General features: G+C 43.4%; 1 protein-coding gene across 10 annotated transcripts in view; it reads right to left on the bottom strand.

Annotated features, from left to right (window-relative positions):
- sema5a (sema domain, seven thrombospondin repeats (type 1 and type 1-like), transmembrane domain (TM) and short cytoplasmic domain, (semaphorin) 5A) overlaps positions 1–20,462 on the bottom strand; it is a 91,955-nt gene that overhangs the window by 33,800 nt on the left and 37,693 nt on the right. For 9 of the 10 annotated variants that reach the window (XR_003889830.1, XR_003889829.1, XM_029842850.1 and 6 more), the window contains 9 exons: positions 19,216–19,314; positions 14,691–14,702; positions 14,137–14,350; positions 12,837–13,122; positions 10,335–10,470; positions 6,714–6,918; positions 4,324–4,531; positions 3,192–3,309; positions 1,415–1,596 (listed from right to left, as the gene is read on the bottom strand). Coding sequence is in view for 8 of the 10 variants with exons in the window: in XM_029842850.1 (XP_029698710.1) it covers positions 1,415–1,596; positions 3,192–3,309; positions 4,324–4,531; positions 6,714–6,918; positions 10,335–10,470; positions 12,837–13,122; positions 14,137–14,350; positions 14,691–14,702; positions 19,216–19,314 (1,460 nt within the window). In the remaining 2 variants the exon portion in view is untranslated. The remainder of the gene's footprint in view (positions 1–1,414; positions 1,597–3,191; positions 3,310–4,323; positions 4,532–6,713; positions 6,919–10,334; positions 10,471–12,836; positions 13,123–14,136; positions 14,351–14,690; positions 14,703–19,215; positions 19,315–20,462) is intronic. The other variant, XM_011607812.2, reaches the window with a different exon arrangement.

Below are 20,462 nucleotides of genomic sequence, written 5' to 3'. Positions count from 1 at the left end.
ATTGAGATTGAGAAGCAACTTTCAGAAAGTGCGTTTGATCCTTTATGTGAAAGTCTGAATGTAAACCCCGATAAACAGAGCCATTACTCATCATTAGCGTGACAGACGAAGGACAGAAGGGTCCACGCATGCTCTGGTGTGCTGCCTGCCTAATTATTGATAATGGGAATTAAACATCATTTTAATATATAAAATTGACATTCAGGTGAAAAATGTATTACCGTAATTTCCGGACTATAAGCCACTACTTTTTCCCTACACTTTAAACACTGCGGCTTATTCTACGGTGCGGCTTATTTATGTTTTTTTTTGTGGCGCACTATCACAACTATAGTGAATCAGTCATTTTTACTAACCCTCATCAACATAGAAAATACTCGAAGAAAAGCATATGATGCAGCTTTTAAGTTAAAAACAATCACTCTGGTGGTTGAAGAAGGAAATCGAGCTGACGCACGTAATCTTGGCATACATTACGGTAATCAATGGCGAGAAGGTGGAGACGCCTGCCTGAAGAACTGATCCAAAGCAAAAAGATGAGAAAAGCTTTTAGATGTAAACAACGCAGGTGGCCCGAGCTTGAAAACGTTCTGGAAGACTGGGTCAACACACAGAGAGCAGGCGGCCGCGGTGTTTCCGCAGTACAAATCTGACTGGATGCAAAAGCAATCGCCACCGCAATGAAAATAGAAGATTTTAGAGGTGGGCCATCGGGGAGTTTTAGATTGTTCATTGTTTGAGTAAAAAAGCATAAACAACGTAATTTGTGTGTAGCTGATACAAACGTATATTTCAAGGTAGCTGCATTACAGACACCTTTAGGAAAAAAAAGCATTTACCGGTACAATATATTTATGTTGCTAAGTGGATTAAATTAAAAGAAAAGTTAAAAAATACTGACGTAATGAAAATTGGATTTATGGTCTCTGTATAAACATACAAGTGAAAAGAGTGGCTGTTGTTTCTTACCTGTCTGTTTGTCACTCGTCAGTGACTCGTCTCTTACGGTAATAAAAACATACACCGGAACTGAATGTTTTCGATTTAATTTTTCATATTACTACACGGGATACCTGCGGCTTAAAATCCGGTGCGGCTTGTATAAGTACAAAATTGATTTTCTTTCTAAAATTAGATTATGCGGCTTTTAATCAGGTGCGCTCTGTAGTCCAGAAATTACGGTAATCATACAAAATATAATAGAAAGAAAATTGAGAAACAGCATAACTCATAAAAAGGAAGGAACCACAGTGGTATCTCAGTTAATTTTAAAATATGTGTCACATTTGATAATTTTATCAAATCAACGGTAACTCAGCCTAATCAACACTTTTATGTGAATATGCGATCAGACGTCTGTCGAAGTGAGAAACCGTCAACTGAATATTCATAATTGGTAACCATAGCAACTAACCTGGAGCAGTTGGCTACCTCCACGTTAATACCCTGGCACTGTTGGCCACCGCACTGAGGGGCGGGGCTATCACAGGCACGTGTCCGACACAGACAGGAACCGGTGCTACCGCCGTCGTTATGGCTGCAGGCCGACCAGCCAGACCAGGCTCCAAAAGCTCCATCCACGGTCACATTTCGGATCTGTTCACAATGGAAATAAAAGCACTTTAGAGTAATGGCTTTTCTGGGAAATTGGCCACCACATTAGTCTGATGCTCTTGGGAATACATTTCCCTGGAAGCGCAGGCTCAAAGCTATGGCGGCAAATGGACGTGGAAATCAATTTCCCCCAAATAGGTGTGAAAAATAACTGGATCGCCTAACCTTCGGCGCATCTGAAAGGCGAAAAAAGGCGTGGTAAACATGAGGGAGATATGATGAGAATCCAGAACCGCGGGCGAAACAAACGGCGTGCATAGACAACATTCTAAAGGGCTGAAGTGAGCAAGTAAAAGTGACAGCATAAATAAACTATCCAGAGCAAAACAAAATGAAATCGCAGAGGCGGTGAACTACAACTGATGTCCAGAGCATTTGTGCAGATACGAGCTGCCTTTCAGAGTAGTGTGGACATAATATCTGCTTTGCTCTTATTTATAACTGCACTCAGTTTGCACCTATAGGGATCACTTGCCTGCGCTTCCTCCATCATTCCAGGTAAACTTTATAATCTGCCATGAGCATTTGCTCCAAGTTATACACAGTATGGTGATTGCTATATTTAAAGAGGTGATTCATAATTTGCATTGAAAAAGAGAATATTTACTATCTCAACCAGCCGAATGGACGCTGCACACATCTACAGTTGCATGACCATGAGGTTGAAATGTCTGATTTACCTATAGAATGTGGGAATGGTGATGAAATCCGATACTGGAACGATGGAATTTTACTCTTATGAAAAAGCTGGAGGTGAAACAACAGTTTAAAGTGGATAACGGATCCTTGACTGCTCCCTGCCCATTCTAGAGGACATTGCTAGCTCCTGCTAATACAGCAGAGCTAGCAGCAGCATCACATCCCACGCCTGAGCGAGAATACACAACAGGTATTCTGTTCTGTTTTACAGGTCCTTTGACCAGCTTTACCAGAGACCCCGCCCCCATTTCTCCCCAAAATCAAGGTCATCCTAAATGGTTCAGACCTAGTATGACCAGTATGAAGCGAGCACATCCTGGCTTGAACCCCTCCGAATTAATAATTATCATTTGGACTGCATGCAGTGATGACCTGGCAAATTTTTAATGTAATAATAATAGCATGCATGCATGACTGCAGGTGTCTGTAAATATTTTTTAAATTCATTAGTGTGTGAGTGTCTGCCCGTGCTTCACTGACAAGAGGCGTAGGTGGTGCTTGGCCAAATATTTCTGCTTGTAATATGCACAGAGGATCACGCTGCCCTCTGTGACTGGTTTAAAAATGATGTCCGAGGAGCAGGGCGAGAAATAAAGCCGAGCTTTTGCTGAAATTGATCGGCTTGTCGCCTGCTAATACCACTCACGAAGACAGCGAATGCTAAAGTGAACAGACGCGCTGTTGTGCTAATGAATAAGCAGTCAGAGGTGAGTAATTGAGGTGGTGTGTGTGTAACTCCCATTAAGTGAGAATTCCAGTGAGTTTCAGCTGAGATGGGATCAATTCGATTAGAAGGAAGGATATTTTCTATACTGGATTTCAAATTAGAGGCTCAAGCAAAGATAAAAGGAAGACAAGTTCACAAGACAGCAGCTCACAGGGCATTTGGTGATACTCTGCTCCCACTGGCTCATTCTGACACTCTCTTCCAGGGTGGTGCATTTCTTCAACAGCAGGTCCCAACCACAGTATGGGTCTCTGGCTCCAACACAGGCTCTGCAGGGACAAATCAGGTTCACTTTTATAAGAATACAGGCACCCCTGTGCTGTGACAGGTCATCGGGAATCATGCAGATTAAAAAGGAGGAAAACGTGGAGAAAGTTGGTGCCAAGGATGCAAAGGATGAAATGGGAGAGATAAGGTTGTCACAGAGCCTTTGGCAGACGAAAGGAGAGAAATTGCAGGTAAGGAACGAGGTTAAAAAATAAAATACGCTGTTCATATTTGTGACTATAGACGTTGGTCACTTCCTGTCCTTGCATTTAGCTCGATCTCTGCATCTGTCTCTGCTGCATCTTCTCCAGGTTGCGTGGAAAAAAGCCTGATGGTCCCGTTTCATGTGCAATGACTTATCAGTGAGCCCGGAGCTGTGTGACGCGTCCCCAACCAAATATGACCTGGATTGTTCCATGACAGTGAAACGTGAAAGCCCATCCTTCGCATCCATCCATATGAAAGGTTGACGTAGCATCTGGGTTGGCTAATAAAAAGCTGAGGCGACACAAGCTGGTACCTGTCTTTCATGAGGCAGAGAAGCAGAACAAGGGTTCTAATATTTTAGCTAAGCCTCAGAGAAGCATCAGAGGTGGATCCAATAAGCTGCACTGAGGTTTTCATGGGACATTTTAAAAAATCCTTTAATTCTTTGTCACCCTTTAAAAAACTTAACGTGAACAAAACGGTGTCAACGGACAGCTAACGTACATGCAGATGGAGGTCACCATAATCACATGGCCTCAAACGTGCACGGCAGAAACGACTCTGCTCAGCATTGGCCGGGGGATGGGGGGGACGTCCATGCGAGGAGACAGAGGGCATCTGCAGGCACCAGTGGCCTCGGTGAAAGCTGATTTACAGGCTTTTAAATCTCAACACACACCCCTGACGAAAGCACAGGCCTGGCTTTTTCTGATAAAAGCGTGAGTTTAACAACTTTGTGCACATGTTTGTTTTTGACACTTGAGATTGAGATTTATTCTGTGGTTGTGTGCATGTGTGTGCGCTCTCACTCCCGGCTCTTGTGGTAGCTGCATCTCTTCAGCGGGATCTTGATGACTTGGTCCCTCACGCCCACGTACAGCTCGCTTCTGCTGTGCAGGATGAGCACGCTCCGGATGGGCTGCCGCTTCCTGGGCGGGAAGAGCTCAATCTCCTCCAACAGGCAGCTCCCGGTGGAATGATTGAGGGGGGACAGCACCTTCCGGATAGTGCCATAATCTGGAAGGGAAGGAGCAGGTGGATGGAAGAGTGTGAATCAATGGGAGGACGGAGGGCATTTTGTTTGTACGAGAAATGGCGAAGGGGGTGGAAGGGGGAAGAATGGAGGAGTGGGAACAGGAGAAAACAATAAAACAATACATCCATATGTATTAGCCTAGCGAACTAGCATCAGCTACACACACTGGACTTGCTCCTAAAATAACAGTCAGGCCGACCGATGGCAGCCGCCGTCGCGAGCTTTGCCATGCCATCAAAACAAGACACGGAAGGGAATTTGTTCATCAACAGGACACGCGTGGTGGACCAGCCTACTTCCTGTTAAAGGAACAAACCAGAGAGGAGAAGCCATTTTGTAGTTTTGACAGTGCGGAAAGGTTACTCATTCCAAAAGCTCCCTGACCTTTATTTAATATGCTCGGTGCCAAGCCATGAAGATGTGGGACTGTGGGACTTTTTTCCCCAGACAACCAAAACAAACAGCATTTATAATGCACTAACCAGCCCCCAGGGTGAAGAAATAAAATGTGCAAAATAATCCCAAAATAGGAAAGGTGAAATGCTAATTGAGAGTTCCAAAGTGTGGAAGGTAAAACTTCTGGTTTGGCCACAAGTAGATTTGGAAAATACATTTATTTATCTGCTCAGTAATACATTAGTAATTGGCTGTGAATCGGATATACTTTATTGATGTTTTTTCTTTATGATAGGACGGTCTCCAAACTTCCCTATGAGATTACGGTACTTTAACCTCTAATAAATTTTTGCTATAGCAGAAATAAATGAATAAACCTGTTTCATCAGAACACAGTAACAGAAATATAAACCTTATCATTTCATGATTGTAGCTTTATGTCTGCACCCTTTTGTAAATGATACCAGTCATGATGGCAATTAGCAAATACGTAGCTGAAAGTTCAAAAACAGAACTGCTATGAACTATGAACCACAAAAAGCCCTTTTTAAAAACGTATTTTAAATAAGTTTTATTGAAATTCAAAAAGACAAAAGAGAAATAAAAAAACCCGAATCCCATGGAATGGAGGACTCAACACCTTTGCAACCCTGCGTGAACGTTTCAGTTCTCGGTTCGATAGCCGCTCATTAAAGAGCATTCAGCTGTTAATAACAGGATGTGACTGGATTGCTCAGTGGATTTGGCAGCGTTTCAGATGTTTTCATTAGCGTCTGCTTATTGTCTGGGGAACTTTCAGCACTGGACGGCTCCAGTTCGGCGCTACATTGATCACAGTGGCGTGCAAACAAGAGGGAGTGTGGAGCCGATAAACTGGAGCAGGGGGTGTGTGAATTCTTAAAATAACACCAACTTTACAGCAGGAAGATAGCATTGACATTTCTCAGCGGCCTTACGGTACATTAGCGGAAGGAAAGGGGCCGCGGACTCTTCTTGGCCCGTACTGTCGTAATCCACACCGTTACATAACAGACGGCGAACGCTAACACATTCATGTGGGAGTTTTCTGACTCTATCAGCATCACTTGTCACACCAGCCTGATCAAACTGTCTGCTGATAAACTGGCAGCACCGCTGTGCAGTTCAGACAGGGACTGCACGGAGCAATAAAGTCTGTTATCAATAACCCATATTTCTTCTCTTTGGCTGCTCCATCCCTAATGGTTCCTAAGATCTCTTGCTGCTTTCATAGGTTTTATATGTATGCATGTGTCAGACATATGGAGCTAAAAAACATGATCAGAACATTCCAGCTCGGCTTTGATGTTGCTTCAAAGCACCGATCTATCAAATTGCAGTTTTTTGTTAGCATTTTGTTCTCAGAGCTGAAAGTGCATTACAATCATGAAAATGTGTTGCATATTTATGATTACCCTTTTTTCCCCCCTGTTTTATTTTCCAAAGTATTTTCTGTTATTTCATTAGAACACAAACATCGATGTTGAAGGATAAATGTGGCTCTGGTCTTCTTCTCATTGGTCAGATTTAAATCCAGCTCCATTCGTTTGCCTTGCAGAATTAATTTCATTCTAATTAGAGGGCACAGGGCCTCACAAATCGCCAGTCTATTTTACCATCCCCTAAAGGGTGAAGGATTATCATACCCATAATTCAACACCCCTGACTATAAAAAATGCATCATCGGTACATTTCCCTGCACAGACAAATCAATAATGCAGAAAAAGGAACTTGGCAGTAAGAATGTACCTGTAGCGAGGAATATGATGTGAAACAGCACGTCTTTTCCCTGCACCACATCCACGGCCACATGAGTGAAGCGCACGCCATCCTCCATGAAGTAGGGGACGGGGTCCACTGGCTGGACCACCTCGTGCATGAGCAGAAACTTCTGGGCATCCTGCAGGTTCCTCTCAGTCAGGTTCACGTAGGAGCCTGAGTCGATGGTTCCACACTGTGGGGGACGAAGAGGGCGAGCAGATAAATCAAAGCAGAGCGTGTGAGTGAGAAGATAGATGACTGAATTATTAACTGAATATGACCTTAAAATCGATGTCTTGATTTGAAGTACACAGCCGTCTCTCATTACAAGCGTCCTCATATGCATTTATGTCCTTAATGGGTTTCATTAACATGCTGATTGTTTTTCATTTTCATCTTCCCATCATTCTAATGTGTTTACGTTCCAGTCTTTAGAATAACATCTTTCTATTTTTGAAATTATGCACAAACAAATGTGGTCGCTGGTAGCACAGATGGCAACCAGATCTTGAAGTTCAGACAGGCTGATTGGAGACTCTCGCCTGAGCATAATTGACAGTATTTATTTATTTTTTTTAATAATCCAGGGAACATTTGTTACTGAAAGTTCAATAAAATTACCTCTTTATGCTGATGACTCATACATTTATCTTTCTTTTAATGCTCCAAATTTAAAAACTTTATTCAATTCAATCACAATGCATTATTAAGTCTGTAGCAATCCGTTATGATGTATTTACTTTGCACTTATTTCTATTAAGATATCTGCGCTAAAGTAAATCATGACACTGTAGTCTGCCACTGATAGCTGCCCCTTTATTACTGTTTTCAGGACAGACAAATACGGGCTTAGATTTTCTTGTACTAGAGAAAATGTTGTGTTGGGGCAGTTTTTCCATGAAATGCTACGAGAATTCCCTGGACAGGGACTATTTTCATTCCTCATAACATCGTGCCTTTTTTTGTCTTCTTCTATGCAGGCAGAATGAACCAGTTAAAGAAGGGTTGGATGCTTTAAGCTCAAGTATGTGCGTTGCTCTCAGAGAACAAATTTCCCACTCAAGCTCGTCTAACAGAGCACATCTGCCGCAGAAACAAGACAATGATGTGGGCTTTAATTTGTTGTCAGCTCTCTCTGGCAGGTGGGGTCGGACCTTAGCCCCTGCTGACTTGCTAAAAAATCGGCAGTGATGCGGACATTTTACACAAATCAGCTCTTGGCCTTCCCTCCGCTGACAGATGGGAGCGGGCTTCCCGGAAATGGGCAACAGTTCACTAGGCGGCGGCAAGTTAAAGACCCAAAGGATGCAGCAGCGTTCATGTAGGTTGTGTGTTTACATATGTCTATGGTTTGTCCTTGTGGTGGGCGCGTGTACACAAACACTCTGCACGGTGGTAAGCAAAGCGTGGATTCCAGCGGGTGGGGGTCCGAAACACGCGCAAACTCGCCAAGAGATGAATGCGGCGATTCACCCGGCAAGGTGAGGGACGAAGCGCCGTTTGGCCGAGGCCCCATCGAACACTCAGACGTTCCCCCGCTCATCATCATCAGCTCTGCCAGGATGATGAGGGCTGCTGACAAACACTCCTATCACAGGACAGCCTCTGCCAAATTGGGTTCTGCTAAAAACAGGCTCCGTCTGATGGATCCCTTTAATCAGATCTGGCTAACCGTCGACCGGAGAAAAACTTCGGAATTCAGAGTTTAACCCAACATGACACTGGGACAGTAAACGTTTTAATTTATTTTTTTTTACAGTGTGATAGAAGATCTATAGAATGGTATTAGTTTCCAACAGCACATCACTTTCAGCCTGAATAACTCCGCCCGGATCAATCCATGGCGCTAAAATAAATGGGAGGGGGGGATCCGTGCACATGGGGAATAAATCTCTCAATCAATGATCAGCGTGTCTGTTGAGTGATGAGTCTGCACTGGTAATTATTACTATTTGGCAGCAAGCCGCTACCCTCTATTTGTATTTGTGTACAGTAAATACGCGCGGCGGATGGATTTCGCCGCTGCTGCCTCTGTGCAGGGGAGACGAGTGCGTGTGTGTGTAAAAAAATAAAAAAATATAAAAAAGAAGCTATAAATCCTGCGCTCGTAAATGTAATCCTCCCGTATTGACAAATGCTTGATGAAGATGTCACCGAAACCCAGATAAAGCGCACATCGGTCCAGTGGCGAGGAGCCGCTATTGTGTCGAGCTTAAATGGGAAAGAAACCATTTCCTGGTTCCTGGTGGTGTATAGGCGCTGATATAGGATGCATCTTCTTACAATGAATGGTATATCTCCGGTCAATCTCTGATTTCTTTTTTTGTTAAAGTGAATGATGGCTATCGCCCGGCTAGATACCACCAAACAATCCTGCGTTTGTCTGCTCGACAGGAACGTGATTGAGGGCCTAAGAATGGAACATGAAAGAAAGACGTGTGCCATCCAGCGGCAGCCAGGGAGTTCAATCCCTTTGAAGAGAAGCTACGCGGATTAGCTGCTTCGCTATCCACTAAGCCTGTGACAACTGAGAGACACTCTGACTAATAAAATATTTGCTCCGTGTCACCGGCACAAAGCAACACCTAAATGGCGGGATAAGGTGGTGCGGCTCTGCTCGGATTTCCCCTCCGCACATTAGCCGCTTTTTACGTTTAAGTGGCACTTGTGAAAAACAAGGAGAGTTTATTAGCACGGGCTGTGGTTCAGCGAGCAAGGCCACAAAACGTCCTCAAAGAATTATTGTCTCATCGTAGAAATCAGCGGATTTTATAACGAGCACTCGTAATGTGTGTGTTCACGAGGATAAAGCCGGTGATTGAGGGCGAGAGGGGGAATAATGAGACTGAAGAGCTAACTGGGACTCTGAGGAGGGCTCATCAGAAAGAACACGTTTATCTATCAGGACATGAAACATTTCATCACATCGTCCGGTGGATTTAACCTGTGGGTCCTGTCTGAGACGCCTCAGTTTTAAAGGGAGGGTTCGTCAAAAGATGCACGAGTCAATCCATCCCTGCATTCACCCATCCATCCCTGCATCATCCATCTACCCCTGCATTCACCCACCCATCCATACATCCATCCATCCCTGCATCAATCCATCATCCATCCACTCATCCATCCCTGCATCTCTGCAACCATCCATCCATCAATCCCTGCATCCATTCATTCATTAACCCACCCATCCATTCATCCCCTGCGTACACTGATCCATCCCTGCATCTACCCATCCATTCATTTGTCCATCTTTATCCTTTACTTGGGTTTTTCTCCAACTATAAACTTCACCAGTTCACAAAGCTGTTGTTACCGTCTGATGTCATTATTTTTCAGAAAAGGTTAAAGATTTTACATTTTTTAATTAATCATTTGTGAAAAATAATAAATATTTAGTGACCAATCAGAAAGGGAGAAAAACAAACAATCAAATAATAATAAAAATCAATAATTTGTATAACTAAGTATGAAAATGAATTTACTTTTAAAGGATTTTCTTGTCATCAACACAAATTCTTTCCTATAACTCAGAGGTTTTCTTTTGGAATTGCAGTCTTTTGCCATTCTATCAGACCAAAATTGTAATTTACTCTGAGAGGGTGTCCTTACCTGGAAATCAGGGTTGGGGTTGGGGTACGGCAGCCAGGCCGAGCGGGAGTTCTCCTGGTACTTGAAGGGCCCCTTAAAAACCTGCGATATGGCACTGAGATTGAAGGTACACACCGCAGATGCAGCGATGCTGTTTCTGTTAAAAACACGGGGGGAGGTTATAAGTAAAAACAACAACATACAAAACAAAAACAAAAAACCACAATAGCGTCATAAAATAAAACTCTATAAGATTCGGCTTAGGGTTCACCTCCGTGTTTATGCCGCGCTTATTAAACATTACACTGACATAAACGGTGTAAGTGTTTGTCATTACTGGTTGTAAATCTAGCAACTGCAGCAATTAGGGCCGTTGGTCTCGTCCGCCTCAACGTACACCTTCCTGGGGCTGACATACAGCTCGGAGTTCTAGAGCCGTCGCTCAACAAGTTCCCGTCTCATCCGCCCAAACAGAGTAAAAAAAATGCGGCTGCATTTACCATAAAGAATCGATTGCTCAGCTCCTCAAAGTCAGCGCGTGCATGTGGGGGAAACGTTAAAGAACGGCAAAAAATGAAAATAATAGCTTTCATCCAAGGAGTCACACGTCTTTTATGATTGCCATTGTGCACGAGATGGTGCACAGCAAAGGTAAAAGATAAACATGCCAGCTGCAGACCCCCCCTATTGTGATGATTCACACAAATTATTTTTTTGAAATGAGGACAATTCAGAAGAACTATAATCTTTTGATTTGGTTCACTAAAATAAATCACTCATAGCAAGACTAAAATTACAGCCAGGAACTGTTTGTCTTCTGATCATAATGTCGTTTTATGAACTTTCTAAAGCCAAATGGTCATTTTTGCCATTAAAATGTACAGTGGCAGCCAAAACCATGAGAGGACTTGGCATATTTAACAATTTTCAGTTATTTTTTGTTGAATTGGCCGTTAAAATGGTTAAACGGTCTTGCGACTATTGTCAGAGCTACTTGTGACAGAAGGAATGCTGGAACATCTAAAATGGTGGAATTGGTGCTTTCACAGTTCAGTGTCCAAAATCTCTGTCAGTCACTTTTCTCAAGGAAGCAGGGTTTGAATGGACTACAGTGGGACCTCTACTTACGAAATTAATTTGTTCCGGAAGTTGTTTCGTAACCTGAAAATTACGTAAGTAGAGACGTATTTGCCATTTAAATGCCGTAATCCGTTCCAAGCCCCCAAAAATTCGGACATAATTTTTTTTTATAAATCATAAAAATGCATCAAAACATGTAACAAATACATGTTACAATTAGATTACTGCACAATAAATGTAGGAATTCAGTGCAAGGCTTCTCCAGGAACAAAATTAACTTTATTACAGGCTAATCTTAAATTAGCCGTCATTACTAGCAACGAACGTTAACACCGCCATCTAATGGACAAACATTTGAACACCCACAATAAATCCCGAAAAAGATGAAGAAAACGCTGGGATGCACACAAACATTTACATATTGACATCCCTCCTAGTCCTTGGGATTACAGGAAGATGCTAGTCAATAGCCAATGGCAGAGCAGCTACAAGCATGTTTGCGTTCGCTAAACTCCGCGAGCTGCGTAGCAGCGGTAGCGTATTTTTGCCTTTCGTATCCTGAAATTTCGTTCGTAACAAGAGGAAATATTTTCCCGTTGAGACGTTTCGTAACCTGAAAATTTCGCATGTAGAGACGTTCGTAAGTAGAGGTCCCACTGTACTTGGGGAATTTGCTGGTTAAACCCACTTTTGGACACTAGGCATCATAGCGTCAGTGAGTAATAAATACAACATCCTCCTTGTTCTTGTTGATACGAATGTCATGTGTGGCCTGCATCCACAACGGATGATGGGATAGATTCCTTGGTTAGAGAGCAGAGTTGTTCAAAACCTTCAACACTGCATGATGGCATACAATTTGAGCTCTAAATAGGGTACAGGGATCATTCTTGACCTTTTTCTGTATACTTCTCAGTCTTGTTCTCACTAGCGTTGCCACATTTGGAATTGTAAAAAATTAAAACAAGTGTCAAACTCTTTTTTTCCCCACTTCACCTAAAGGCATCGTGGTGAGAAAGAAGAGAGGATGCAGCTACAGTCAGGAAGATGACATTTCTATTTTAACAATCCAGGAATTCATGTAGATCAATGGCATCATGCAACCAACACTCACACTCGTGCACATGTTGTTGACTGCTTTGCTGTCAGCTGTCAAATCCCAATGCTTTTTATGCATTAATGTTGAAGTTGTCAGGGAAAATATTGACACTATACCAGAGTTAAAAGTTTTAAGTGGATGAAAACAGGAGGGCTTGTGAATACTGACATAAAATCATGTGTTGGAGGCAATAGGTCTATATTTTCATACGTGTCATCTGAACCACTCCTGCAGGTGTAGTTTTTTTTTTAGCAGCCTTTTTCTAGACAGAAAACATGGTTGGTGCACACAGAACTTCGAGAATATCACTGTGAGTGCTTTTGAGAAAAGTGCATGTTACCCACACATTGGTGGTGAAAATGCCATAGAGCAGCTCCAGCTCGGGCAGGTAGAAGGTCCCCTGCAGCTCGTTGTAGTTGAAGGGGATCTCCCCTGGGCGCGAGCAGTTGAGCCTGGCCTTCATGAATGTGGTCCACGTGTCCTCCAGCAGGAACCGACCACCGATGTCATTCTTACACACCCGCCCGGCGCGCGAGAAAACCATCCGGCCGCAGTCATGCTCCACTGCGTTCTCCCGGAAGAAGAAGTAGGTGAAGTTGCCGATGTCATAGGAGGCAACAAAGTTGGGTTCTGAGGAAAGAGGGTGGGAGGTTAGAGTGGAGGAGCAACACCTAAAAACAACAGTTGAGGTTGAGTGAGTGGGACAACTGATCGACTCAGAGCAGGCGTGAAGCCCACACACCAGCAGGAGGCGGGATTTAACAACCACGGGCTGTGTTATTAATAATGTTGTGCTGTATTAAGAATACCCATTTTTCACCCCACTCCCCCCCCCCCCCATTCCTAAAGGTCAGAATGAGAAATGGCCGAAACAGGTTTAGCGTAATAGCTCTCAGTCCTGACAACAGTGTCACGCCGAGATGTTCATCTTTATGTATGACATTACTGGAGCTGAAACTTCACTTTATTCTTGGTGACACTGATTTAATTCACCTTTAAACGAAAGCGCCCCTTCCCCCTCCCCCCCACAACCCTCTTCCCTTCTGCACCTTTGTGGAGAGCAGGGGGGTGGTGGGGGTATGAGAAAATCAATTCGCCATAAAATTAGTTATTAAGCCTTTTCCCAGAAGGTTGCTGCAAAGCGATATGTGAGGCGGCATTTAATTTTTTTTTTTTCAATTTAGCTTAAATGTGAATCAGATAAAAGCCGCTTGCTGACAAGATACCAACGGGCCGCTCTTCTGACTTCACACCTTTAAGCTCCCCAACCTTTTGCTGCAGATTTTCTTTTTTTAAATAGAGTGATTGATTTCTGAGGAACTCAAAAAAATGTGGAGAAAGATGGAGCCAAACTACATTCTTGTAGTTGCCAAGTAACTTTGGAAGTCTTGTTATGTTTTTTTTTGTTTTTTTTAATAATGGCACTGATGGAACAATTTCAAAAAAGAAAGATCTTTTTTCTTGTTTTTCAAGACTACACAGGAGGATAATGGGCATTAATTGAAGCACTCATTTAAAAATCAGAAATGAAAGTTTCCATGTAAATCCTTGCTGGAATGTCATCAGCTCTATGCTAATTTCCCATCACTGTGACAGCAAATCCAAATTTTGCTTTAAATCCAACATTTAATCCAACATAGTTACCGTTCAGCCATTTTGAGTTGTACTGGGCTGTGCGAAGTGGCGGCAACCCGCCCAGGCTACGGTAAATGGCAGGGTCCCTCCCAGAAAAGTCCATGGCAGTGGCGGCGTAGAGCTCCCCGCTGGAGGTGATGAGGGCAGTAGAGTTGTGGAGGGGGTTGTAGGGGCAGCGAGCCATCCCACTGATCTGGTCATGGATCTCCGTCAGGTTGGTCAGCTGAAACAAGAAAAATGGTTAACAGCACAAAGGTCACCCCATATGAGGTACTTTAATTACACATTCAGGTGGTGAGATGCAAATAGAGGTGAAGCATAGGTAAAAATTAGCAGTCCAAAGCTACAAACTGTTTTTATCAACTGTAGCTGCTGCAGTTCATGCACAGCGCTTATGTCAGCCTCAGCTTGTCTGTTTGGACGTCTCAAAGAATAAGCATCAAACAGTTGTTCTTTCTCATGTGGTGCAGATAAACAAAACACACGCTTTATCTCGTTCTGGTCACCAGAGGTTCTGAAAACCTCTGAATGTGCTTGCGAGGAGGGATTGTGTGCATCCTTACCTTGAATCGGCTCTGACCATTTGTAAAAAAAAAAAAAAAAAAAAAAAATTATAACAGACCCTGAAGATACATTTGCTCTCTTTCTGTCACTGCAGATGCTGCATGGATGGAAATAACACATTTGCAACTGGATAAAATCTACCTAGCAACAGAGCGAGAGCCTCCCTGGCTCTCTGGTTTGTGTCACACTATTATAGCTCAACTTTAACTTGAGTTTAAAAGAGGCTTCATGTGAGCTGCAGTCTTTAAAAGTGAGACCAAATCCAACTTCCCGCTTTTGTATTCTCCAGCGTGACCATTACTTAGACCTGACATGCTACACTGGTGCTTAGTTGTTTTTTCTTAGGACATTTGGAGTCTTAAATCCCACATGTAATTACATTTTATGTAGTAAAAATAAACACTGTGACAAGGGATTAGCTCATGGTTTGCGCTTCCACCCAAGTTCATCTGTGGGCGACTGCGTGACGAAACACACAAATAAAGACGGTGCTAATGTGAGGTTTTCAGATACAAAAAAGAAAATAATTCAATATGCAATTACTTTCCCATCAGTCAACATTCTTTCCAGCTAGGAGGCTTGAAAACTTGCGCAGCTGAAATTCTCCTTTACATGTTGTCACATTTGGAATAATCCAAACGGCTCCTTCCCAATCAGAGGCCAGACTCCATTCAGCACATGTGTCGGATGGGGGGGGGGGGGGGCATTGAGTACTTTGGCTGGGTTTCCTGGAGCCAGTCAATGTGGATCAAAGGGTTCTCTCAACTGCCACCACCTCTGCTCCACCAGGACAGAGAAGAAACAGAGTGGTGCTGTCTGAGTTCCGGCTGACGGGAATGAAAGCCGGCTATTGACAGAACTCTTCCAGCAGGCTCCAGTGCCCACCTTTACGTCAATCGAGCCAGTTAGGAAAAACAAGGAGGCTGATAATTAGGTAAGAGCATCCATCGCCTGCTAAGGAGGTGGAGTGAGAGTTGCCTCTGTGGCTCACTCAGCAGCTGCGGGACACCGAAGTGCTTCTCCTTTTAGTGTTTTCAATGACAGCTCAATGACGGGTGTCGAAGTCAATGGGCGCATTAGTTCCACATTGATGTATGCTCAGTTGTTTCTGCACAAATTTCTCCTGAATCTTAGAATTAGTCATGTTTCCATTTCCCTGAGCACAGTGTTTTTCTTGATATAATTGAAAGATTTAGTTCTTCTGATTTACATCCCCCTTTTTTCCCAGCAATAATAGCTGAAAATGTAAAAAAATAATGAATTTGGCGCTTCAATTAAAGCCAACGTGGATACTGTTCCCCATAATGAATGAATAAATAAAAATAAAAATTTGACGTCTTATCATCCCGAAAGCTGCTCAGTGGTGGAAATGGGCTCCTTGATATATTTTTTTGCAACAAGGAGGCCCTGCTTCCTTCCCTCTAATGACTTTTTCCCTCAGAAAAACACCTCTCTGATGGCTGCTATCGTTTTCATTATCGCCGCCATCGCAGTCATCAACGGAGACGGTGCGGCTGCAATCTCAAGAAATTAAACAGCTGTTTAATCTACAACTTCCGGGCACTTATCGGTCTAACAAGGCGCTCGGCTCCTCCTCTCTTGCGCGTCGCAGTCGACCATAAATCTGTCGGATGGCGGTTTCGGAGCCCAGGCCAGTGTTTGGCATTAAACATCTTTCAGTGGATAAATATGACAATACCTCATGAAATACAGCCGTAATAATGTCATGACATTTCAGCTATATGTATTTTCACAGTGGTAAACTGCATTATGAATCTGTGACCTTTGGATGGTGTGCTTCTTGACAAAAAAAACAAATGTCAACATAATAGCAAACCTTTGCCTCCATCTCCTGTGATCGGCCACAAAGCAGATGCACATGCTTGTTTTCAGAAAAGCGCAATGCTTTGGTATTTTCAAGTGTCAGTAATTATCGCTGACGGTCAAAAACCTTGGACAAATGTTCATAGGTGATGCTCCTTCATTGTTGCAGCCACACAATAGTTATTTTACAGTCTGTGCCGAGTCAGGTTGCGTCTATAGCTGTAAGCTACGATGCTGAGATATAATTAGTGCTCCACACCCAGTAAAGTAAAGTGCTGCCCACTGCCCCTTGCCAGACCCAGTCTTCGAGGTCCACAGTCCACCTGGGTGAGAGCGTTGAGTGTGTGCAAATCTTGAAATTTTTTCTAAGATCTGAGCCACAATGTCATCAATCCCACATAAATGATGCTAAAATATTGGTTGGAAATGTAAATTAATGATTAATGTAGCAAAATCAGCTAAAACTCAGACTTTAAAGTTTATTATACCTCTTTGAAAGCTGGCATCATGAGAGAAGTACCGTATTTTCACAACTATAAGGCGCACCTAAAACACTGAGATTTTCTCAAAAATCGATGGTGCGCCTTATAATATGGTGCGCCTTGTGTGTGGACTGAGTTCCAAAATCTGCTGTGTGCCTTTGGTAAGTGCACTACGGTAAACGCTCCGCCCATCGATTAGCAGCACACCTATGCGTAAGGACCCCTTAAAATGGCGCCGGTCAAGCAACACGCGTATGAGGCTTACTTTAAACTAGTACAGGCCATCGAATATGCGGCTGAAAATGGCAATCGAGCAGCTGCAAGACATTTTAATGTAAATGAGTCCATGGTCAGAAAATGAAGAAAACAAGAAAGTGAATGAAAGTGAGGAAGACAAAGCTGAATTTCCACGGGAACAAAGCAAGGTGGCCCGAGCTGGAAGACCGAGTGGAACAGTTGGTTGTGGAACAGCGAACAACTGGAAGGGGCGTCTCTACTGTCACCATTCGACAAAAGGCCAAAGCGATTGCTGAAGAAATGGACATTGAGCACTTCCAATGAGGTCTGTCTTGGTGTTTTTGCTTCATGAGGAGGCGGCATCTCTCCATACGAGCAAGAACAACTGTTGTGCAGCGGCTGCCCGCGGATTACCAGGAGAGGGTGGCCATCTTCCGCACCTACTGCCGCGACAAGATAAACGCGTCCAGTAGACGCATGGGCTATGATACCGTCTTCATGTATTGTAAGAGCTTTCACAAAAGCTGGCATCAACGCTGAAGCGGAACCGGTCGGTGAGTCTGATTCAAATGATGAAGAAGAGGAATTTGGGATGTTGGTGTTGTGAATTTTCTTCTGGTGGTAGCCGAGATGTGTTGATGAAGAAGGAATCTTCGCAGACACCGACTTTGTTATCATAGATGTTTATTGGAGAGAACAGTCAGGTATCTATTGGACACTGCAGTTTGCCCGAGGGAGGTTTTGCGGTCCCGTTGGTGAAGAACTCCGAAGTGTTTACATCAATAGCTTCTTCTTATACAGTTAAGTAAACACATTCTTTTCTGATGACCTCATGCTACACAATATAGCAAACCCAATGGCATCGATTTCAATTAATACCAAACATGGGAGTAGTAGAAAGGCTTCATGCTACACATCCTCATATGGAGAACAACCAGGAGCCTACAGGCTCCAGCATCATCTCTTAGCAATAACAAGACTTCCATTGCGATCTTACAGTAAGGCAGAAGACACAGGACACATGTGTAGCATATCCTAATATGGCATCAGGCTGGCTGCTAAACACATTGCGGCCTTACAGAAGTAAAGGCCTGCACAGAATAGATACACAGGCTTCAGATACTACATTGGACATTGAAATAGCGCAGCTGCTTAATTCAGATACAGAAGATGAAAACTTCGATGGTTTTGTGGCGGAAGAATGAATATTTTGTTCAATAAATGTGTCGAAAGTCACTGTTTTACTTCCGTTGTCATTTTTTACTGTATGTTTTAGCGTGCGCCTAATAATACGGTGTGCCTTATGTATGTTTTAAATACAGATATAGCACCCATAACTGAGACTGTGCCTTTTATTACAGTGCGCCTTATGGTCGTGAAAATACGGTAAAAGCTTTAGAAGCTCGGTTTTGATACTGAAATTTACCAAGTTTCCAGCTGCAAAAACAAGAGCTCAGCGTGTAAATCCCATAAGATGATCCCCACGACTTGCTGTCACGCACTGATTAGACGCGTTTATCAACCTTGACCTTTTCTTCTGACACTGTCAATTCAATCAATGCACGGTGGTTCTCCATACTGGGGACGTTATCTGGCTCACCAGCTGGCACGTATTACTGCTATTGCAGGATAATGACAGAATCAAAGGTGCTTTCTGGGGTTGATGCCCGCTGGTCCATAGATTTTCACTTATTTAGCATTTCAAAAACAGACAGAAGAGAAATGGAAAATAAAACTGAACAGTGATGGTTGTTATACAAGATGGTTATTGGTTTTTAGAAGCAAGAGAGGGAGAGAAAGCTTTTAAAATGGTTTGAAACTTTGTCATTTTTGACAAACTCGGCAGAAACTGGCAATGGCAAACCTGCAGAAAACAGCTTACATTAGCCACCCACTAATCCACCGACCACCAACTTTCAGAGACGTGTTTAAAATGTGCGCTACACTTTTACAGAAACTACAACAGAAGCTGAAGCAGTACCGTTCGGTTGGTGCAGATGGGGGTGAAGGCGTTGGTTCCACAGGTAAACAGCCTGTTCCCGTTCACCAGCAGCACTCTGATGTAGTTCTGGCACTCCTCCTGTGAAAACACACCGCAGTGCCATTATCTCTCTATTGCCAGGCGATGCTATTAGGCAGGAACACAAAATTACGCTTTACCCCCAGAAATGGCTTAAACATCTTCGGCCATGGGAGGATCAGTGCGGACCGTGGCTGAGCCCGGCAGAGACAAATCATGACCGTGTTACACCGTAATAGGGGGCTGGTTTGAGGACTGGTGGGCCTCGCTGACTAATGAAAATGTCCTGTCAAGCTGGAGCTGCAATTAATCGCAACCTATTTACACTCACATTGACCAAGCTGAGCCACTCGTCTCTTAATTAAAGATAAATGAAAGCTTTTTTGGACCTCCAGATGAGAATTCTGGCAAATCTATAAGGACTAATTAAAAGCACACAGGTGAAGTGGGTGAATGCCAAATAATCAAAGGGAGGGTTTTATCAACTCTGGGGTTGCTGTTGTCCGATGAGGTGATAAAGTCAGGCGCTCACTTCACCCCGAAAGGGTCTGTTGGTAGAGGAGCTCTTGCAGAAATTTAAAACCCTGTAAATCAGTTACGGTTTTAGCTGCACCTCCCCAAGGGTCTGATTTAGGAGAGGAGGGCAGCAAATAGCCAAAGCAGGACTAAAGGAGGGGATGGCCCTTTATTTCCCTCAACTGAGGTGGACCCATAAAACAAGGTGTTTCTTTCTGCACGGCCTGAGACGCTCGGAGGCTTGTTATAGCTGCCCTGTTTGTTCTGCTCATTCTGAGCACAAGCGGGGGTGTGCCACGTGGGTTCTGCATAATTCAGCTCTTCTCCACAGTTTGTCTCTACAGTAAACGGCATATTTAATATTTGCAAAATGCGCACGGTCCTGATTTGTTTATGAAAACGTGCCTACATATATCCGTCTGACTGTACAGTACAATACAGATCCCACTACGCCTGGCTTGCCTGTTATTAAAGAGGCTATCGAGTGCTGCAAAGTTTCATTTATTCTCACTTTTCCTTATGTTGAAATAAATCAAAGGAGCAAAGGGGAGTGGATGGATTTTATATTTAAGAAAAAGAAAAATGGTACGTAATTTGTACGTGATTTACTCAAATAATTGGTCCGACGTCGCTTCAGCAGCTAAACTGACGGCTGATGGTGGCACAACGAGCTGGGTAACAAACTACTGAGG

Source organism: Takifugu rubripes, chromosome 10, assembly GCF_901000725.2.
Source record: "Takifugu rubripes chromosome 10, fTakRub1.2, whole genome shotgun sequence".
In the NCBI taxonomy this organism is placed as follows: Eukaryota; Metazoa; Chordata; class Actinopteri; order Tetraodontiformes; family Tetraodontidae; genus Takifugu; species Takifugu rubripes.
This window is presented reverse-complemented; position numbering and strand designations above follow the sequence as displayed.